The sequence below is a fragment of the Strongylocentrotus purpuratus genome, unplaced genomic scaffold (assembly GCF_000002235.5).
Source record: "Strongylocentrotus purpuratus isolate Spur 01 unplaced genomic scaffold, Spur_5.0 spur5_scaffold_6, whole genome shotgun sequence".
NCBI classification, from domain to species: domain Eukaryota; kingdom Metazoa; phylum Echinodermata; class Echinoidea; order Camarodonta; family Strongylocentrotidae; genus Strongylocentrotus; species Strongylocentrotus purpuratus.
The window spans coordinates 6,990,978-6,998,232 of NW_022145612.1; the positions used below are offsets into that span (position 1 = coordinate 6,990,978).

The 7,255-nt window shown below is 37.6% G+C and overlaps 1 protein-coding gene across 1 annotated transcript; it reads right to left on the reverse strand.

The window, feature by feature from the left end:
- LOC100890449 lies at nucleotides 1-5,138 on the reverse strand. Its single transcript, XM_030972800.1, has 5 exons — nucleotides 4,848-5,138; nucleotides 3,229-3,385; nucleotides 2,511-2,652; nucleotides 2,086-2,234; nucleotides 1-1,710 (listed from the first exon to the last, which is right to left on the reverse strand). Exons 1-5 carry the CDS (start codon nucleotides 5,019-5,021, stop codon nucleotides 1,364-1,366), a joined length of 969 nt encoding a protein of 322 aa, XP_030828660.1. The 5' UTR covers nucleotides 5,022-5,138; the 3' UTR covers nucleotides 1-1,363.
- Nucleotides 5,139-7,255: the final 2,117 nt, after the last annotated feature.

Here is a 7,255-nt window from a genome sequence, read left to right on the forward strand (position 1 = left end):
TTGAAATCACAATACTGGATACTTCAATTTTCATTAAATGTTTATATCATCTTGTATACCTTCTATTTTAAGGCCAATTGCAAAAAAAGTAGTTATTAGAAAGTGCACCACGTGAATACAAAATAATTTTATTCACACATTGCATTATTCTCATACAGTGTACATGTATACAGAATTACACACAAGTACTTTTCTGTCATACATCATACCCTTACTAAGTTTTGCAATTTTTTAACAGTATGTAAAAAATTGATTTGCCCCGATTTATGTTTGTTGAGAATGTCACATATTTAAAGCTTGAATCTATAAGTATTTAACAAAGGCCCTAATTCAACCAGCCCACCTTTCATTCTTGAGTATAAGAGATCAAATTTACAAGGAGTATGAATGATTCAGTTGTTAAGATTAGAGTATATGATCTATAAGGACAGCCCCTGTCCATCCCACAACAGAAAATGAACATTGTTATAACCGGCCCATGACAAAAAAAAAAAGATCATCTTTTAGCTGAATGTCAATTGCTCCTCCTAGATCACCATCCTCTACATCCTTTTGGCAAATCAGTACAATAATACAGAATTTCGTTAATATGGTTCCTTGAAGTTAAGCCCCGATAAATCATGGAAATCTAATTCCTCTATACCTCAAATGTTGGTGTTTTATAAATATATATCATTCTTCTGAATCTTCTGAAATTGGAGTCAGCAGGGCGGTATTTCGCATGTCGGTAACATGTATGGCAGGTGGTACATGCTAAAGCGTGTTTCCAAAGTTCTTAACAGATGGGGCTAATACAGACTGCTGGTCGAGGGCGTTCCATGCTCGTATGTAAGCATGGGCGTAAAACGAACGATAACATGTCACAGTCAATATTCTATTCTAACAAAACAAAAGAAATAATAATATGTTGAAAGGAACACGGAACGAAAAGTAGGTGACAGGAACAAAGTTTCGTGTAATTTGGATATATCTGATAGTGGAGTCTAATTTGATATTCTGCCCTGTCAAGGAAGATATAATGTATGAAACACGATAGCAAGGAATTTCGAAAAATTAACCTCAGCCCCCCCCCCCCCCAAATCCAGCCTTGTCCATCACCTATTAACATATAAGAACATTATAATGACGTTTTACATAATCTGAACATGATTTCTATAGGACAAACAAACAGGCAATGAACTTGTTTGTTTTGTTTTATTGGTCGTTCATACATAAGATTTAAAAAGAGACTGCATAATAAAAAAAAAAACAATGATAGACAATAACAGAAAAATAATGTGAAATATCGAGAACCTATTTAAGAAGCAAAGCTTGTAGGCCTATATATAGTTGATTTCTCGAAGATCATGCCGCCGTTGCTCTGTTACTTAATTTTGGCTAATCGCATGCTCAGGCATTTGGTAATTTCACATGAGAGTAACTGCCATTTGATACCATGGACGCTCTTATCAACCTTGTCCGGGTGATAATCGCTGATGGCTCGGATCAGTAGCTTCTTCTGCGACGACGACGACGATGTTGATGACGTCAAGGAAGGCTTCGTTTCCTTAGTACCCTTAGGAGGCCACAATTGATAGACTTGCTTGACGAAGTCTCCGATGGATAACTTCAAGAGAAGGTCTAGTGTTTTTATATCAGCCTTCAGTTGGTCTATCGCAATCTCCTTCTCCTTAGCCTCCGCTAGTTCCCGTTGTTGACGCGCTTCTGCATCTTCAAACATAAACATGCGAGAGAGAGAGAGAGAGAGACATAATTATTATATGATTTTACTCTACACATTCATTGATGTAAACTATTTTATCACCGCTTTTGTTGTTTCAATTTCATTTTTTAAATTCATTTATTTGCTTTATTATCTTTCGTAACTGTTTCCAGTTGCTCTGAATATGTTCTAATTATACATGCCTTATTTTATTTAGTATGGGCCTAATACTCACGAATTAAAATGCGGCCTACTATCTAGAAATAGTAGTAATAACAGGAGCAGCTGTACAAGGAAAATGCGCTTCATAACATTGTTGTGATTGTTATAATTATCATTTTTATCATCATCATCATCATCGTCGTCGTCGCCGTCATAATCACCTCTTGCTCTGGCTATTGACCTCCTGACAAGGCCTTCGTGGTACTCTACATTCTTCTTCAACGCAGTGACATCCAAACGAATGATTGGGTCTACATTATCACACATCCTCTCTGCCTCCCCCAAAGGAACGCGACAATCCTTCAAGTACCTGAATGATCATGATGAAATTTTAAGAGACAGTTTTGAAGCAATATTCTATCTATTCTTCTTAGTTATCCTGATGAATCAAAATAAATTACATCAAAAATTACTTCATTCAATAAAAAATGCATAAACTTATGGCAATTAGTCAAGGTTTCTATAATAACATTTCATTAAATTGACAACAACCATTTGTTAAAGAATGAAATTACAAGTAAACATTCCCTGTAAGAGAAAGAAATTTTGCGGAATATTGGAAACAAAAGACGTTATTTCTAATTACCCTTGGCAGTTTTCATATTCGTCAAACTTCAAGACTTCTTTGCCTTTCTTGAAATAGATGGTTGCAATGTAAAGATACCCCTCAACTTTGGCGCCACATGAAGGTAGGTATTCCAAGTATTCAGTCAGAGCAACTATCCGATCTGAGAGGAGAACGGGACAAAACATTCTTACCAAGTCATACATTTAGTTGTAAGACTATCTCACATCTTCATTCTGGTGTCTAAAACACCTGAGTATATCAGAAATATTAATATTACATACATTCATCACATAAAGTACATTATGACAACAAAGAAGGGGAAGTAACACGAAGTATGAACAATATAATTAACGAAAACCATGGCAATTAAAAAAAGAGATGAATAGATAACCTATGGGGCAGTTTCAAAGATACTTTTTCACAAATCACACCTCGTACTGAAGAAGGAAAACAAATTATAGATGACTATCCGGGAGAGCATATGCCCCGGGAACTTAGGCCCTCATTAAGCGCATGTATGCAGTGAGTAAATTTCCGAACCCCTTGGACCTCGTTCAGAAATGATTCGGCTTTTTATTGATTTATATATATCTGAACGAGCCATTACTTATTAATTCCTAAACACGCCACTGATCTTTGTTTTCCGTTATCCTTATTTACCTCCTTTCTGTTGATATTGTAAATTTTGATTCAATACAATATGTATACTGAAAAATATCAATAATGTATATAATACCGGCTTCATCCTTAGGTTCGATCCAAGTTCTGATTTCATGTAGGCAATCCTGAATTGACTTCTCCAGATGTTTGGCCCAGGCTTGTCCTTTGCAGTTTCTTTTGGGAAAAGCTTTGCCGAAGTACTGCAGAGCATCTTTGAAGTATTCGTGAATCACCTGTCTCAAACATTGAAAGAGGGTAAAGAGAACGCATTGGTTTTAGTCTGTGCTGGAGATACATGGAGCATTGAAACCACCCCCCCCCCCTCTCCCAACCTCCTCTAGCGAATGGTGAACAAAAGAAAACGCGAGAGGTAAAGAAATGGAAGGCGAGAGATGTAACTTGAAAAGAAGATGAAAGAAACCCTTTCTACACTCTCCACCTATATGTTGATTCTCATTTATCATTTCTTCGACCTAGTAAATATTGGTGCCTTCCAAGAACGCCATTGCCCCTTTCAATGTCTGGACCCACGTATGCATGTATTTTGCAGCGGTATCCTTAGGACTTACGTAAAAACCCTAGTTTTTACGAGTTTCATAGAGGAGAAATACATTATTGTTTCAATATCACTTAATTAACAATCGTAATCAATAACAAAGGAAATAGTAGATAATACTCAAAAAAGGTATATAAAAGTTTTTTTTATCAACATTGCAGGGTTAATACGTCCCAATGATTATGACGGAATAAGGGTTACATAATGTACGTCGTCTGTATGTCAAAGTCATTGTGGATCAATGCCATTGTGGCTCTAAACAGAAGATTTTACACAAATGTGAGATGGATATAGAATTTAGAAACAATACATGTAACTGATGTGTAAGAAACATAATACACGTATATATATATATATATATATATATATATATATAAGTGCGAGAATTCTCAACTCTGACATGACAACGGGTGTTCCAGAAAATTTAGGCGTGAAGAAAACGGTCTAGGAACGTGAGACGTAGCTGTACTTTACAATTTTATCAGAACCTAAAGAAGGCCTCACAAGCCGAAAGCTTCACGCCTATATAATTTATATATATATATATATATATATATATATCCCAGTCTCACTGACGAGACCGACTCCTAGACAACAACAACATCAAAAAGAAAACAAATGTCTTGTCTGAAATGGCCAAGTTTTCATTCCGCTTGGAGTATACATTGGCAGACCACGGAATAAAGGAATGGCGTTTTTCATTGCTTGTTGATAAAGAAAAAAAAAATGAATTTCGCAATGTCCTCAAACTAAAATTTTCCCTGACATGTGGGTTTATGACCCCCTATGATTGAATGAATTACACATTTTTGAATTTCTGGTGTTTAAAGGCACAGTGCCATACTTGTAGCTACTTGCTCCCTCTATATAGAAAACTTCCCCAATCGGTGCCTGTTGGTCCCCCATGATCCTCTTTTTCTTATGATAAATGAGAGCTGAGTTAATGAAGTAGCCACCTGTCACAGTGACCTCGATGGCTCTCTGTGTGGTCTAATCCCTTCTGGCCCAGTAGTGGTGAAGGTCTTTAATTGAATAGCAGAACATGAGGCCACGAATGAATACGTTGTATGTAAAATGAAAAATGAAAAATCAAAGGGGTACAATATTACAGATTATGTAACAAAGTCAAATTTATTTACCTTTTGGTCAGAAACACATCCGGTTGCCATCTTAAGCGTAGCTAGTCTCGAAGACGTTGTTGCCATGTTTTTCGCCGCTGATACCAAATCCTCGTCCCTAGACGCCCAGTTGTGGGCCTTCTTGTAACATCCAAGGGCACTCTGGAGAAAAAAAAACAAGAAAAAAAAAATCATATGGAATTATTGAAAGAACTGATGAACCCTTGCAGAATTTTTAATACAAGATATCCGTCATAGATCTGAGGTAGTCGTTCGTTATTGATGTCAAGTGTTATGGTCCTTCGAACTGTATCACTGTAAGGATCATTTTGAACACCTTATCTTTGAAAATATGAATTATTTCATTAAGAAAACGTAGGAAAGTCCTACTATATCTTATTATCTATGACATTTAAACTATCAAAATGGTTTGCAATGAAAATGGGCTTTTATGTGCTAACTAAATTAGTTTTATACTGTGACATTATTAACTAAATGATTAAATCGACAGGTGTTACAATTTTTGTATCTAAAAACCAGCGTTCTTTCCCCTTTTCTATCTTCCTTAATAGCAAGTTACTCATTCCCCTTTCTATTTGTATTTTAGTTAATCTGAGGGCTGCAAGCACATTGAACGTAATATGCTAATGCTGTAGCCCTTCTACATCATGTTAATTTAATTCACATTTATTATGCTTTAAACATCTAACTTTCGTTTTGTTTTCTTTTTTCCGTTTTCTTTTATATACTGTATCGAAAGAGTGTATCAATGTAAATGTATAAAATTGTAAATGTTACATTAATGCACCCGAACATGTTTGTTATAAAAAAGATGAGACAAAATGATATAGAAGTTAACAAATACCTTGTAACATATAGATTTAACTCTGTCAAATCTTGAATTTCGAGCCAACCTGAAAAACGTGTTGCCTCTCGCCCTGCTAAAACGTGAGAGAGTTGTTGAAGGGTTCTTCTGAGTGTCTGCCTTAGACATATTACCAGAACCTAGCAACAAGCAACAATAAGGGAAAAGTAAAAGTCATCTTATTCCATAAAAGTTACAGGAAAGGAGATGCATTTAAAGAGAAGGTCGAGTTCTGATAGAACTGAACATAACATGTGAGTTACCTCATTCTGTTCATGTCACTGTGAAGAATATCAAGGGCTGTCCCTAAAACTCGATACATAACTTGTGGAGATAAAGTTCTAGTTAAGAAAGTATGTAAAATGTGAATGCGACCAAAAGCATCTAACATTATAAATCAAGGGTCAGGAATTCGGAATTTCCTTCCTTGGTATTTCGAATGCTCACCTGTAGATTGGCTCTCCTTGGACGCAGTAGTTCCTTTCCTCTGTTGCTTGGCATAATTATTGAGTAGCTCATCGGCAGTGGTTCCTTTCGTTGATTTGACGTGGTCATCCTCGGTTCCGCCGCCTTTTGTTTCCTCTTTCGAATCGCCAGCAGGTTTGGCACTCCAACCATCACCTGGAGCACTTCTGGTGGGCACCTGCTGCTTACTGGCCCCAGAGCCGAAAGACTCCCTGCTTGTGTTCTTCACCGGAACACCGAATCGGTTCGATCCATCAGCGTATGAATAGCTGTACGTCGTTGAGCGTTGATCTCGCTGCAGGTTTGGATCAGTGTCAGTTTTGTTCGCACCGGTATTATAGGTGGTGTAGGTGGTGTTCTGTGTCCCCTTGCTACTTCCTTCCGACGAGACACCTGTGCGATAAGAGGAGTCACCGTTGGAAGGATTCTTGCGGATATCATCTCCTTTCTTGGTATCAAAAGGGAAATATGTACGTGGAGCAGGTTTTGGTTTCGGTATCGCGTCAGGATTTTTTCCCTCAGTATCCGACTTATTGGTGTTGGTAGCAGTTCCCCTGCTACCTCCCTGAGACGACGCACCATTTCGCGGGAATGAAGCTCCAGTGTAAAGGGGATTCTTGTTGATATCAGCTCCTTTCTTAGGATCACTTGAAGTTTTTGAGTGATCGAAAAAAGTATAAGGTTTTCCGGTTGCACCTGTAGTTGTTTGTGGATTTGACTCCTTACCAGTGCTACCCCGCTGTGTCCTTTGAAACGAGAAACTAGACTGCGGATCTGTGAATTCAGATCCATTCCAATTGGTCTGGAATGCCGTCCGCTTAGTGTCAAAATCTGGAAAAGATTGACTGGCACTCTCTGTTTTCACGTTTACATTCGCTGGTTCGTTCTCCTTCTTGCTGCTGTAATCATGACATGACTTGCAAAAGAATTTGAACTCAGGACTATTTTCTTTGACACCTGTTTGTCCTTCTTGATATGTTTGCTTCCTCCCTCGACTGCTGCTTCGCGTTCTCCAGGGTGCACCATTGGACGATCTGATATGCGAACTTGATGAATCATCACTCTCGTAATCATCACTGTCTCTTCGTTCATGTCCACG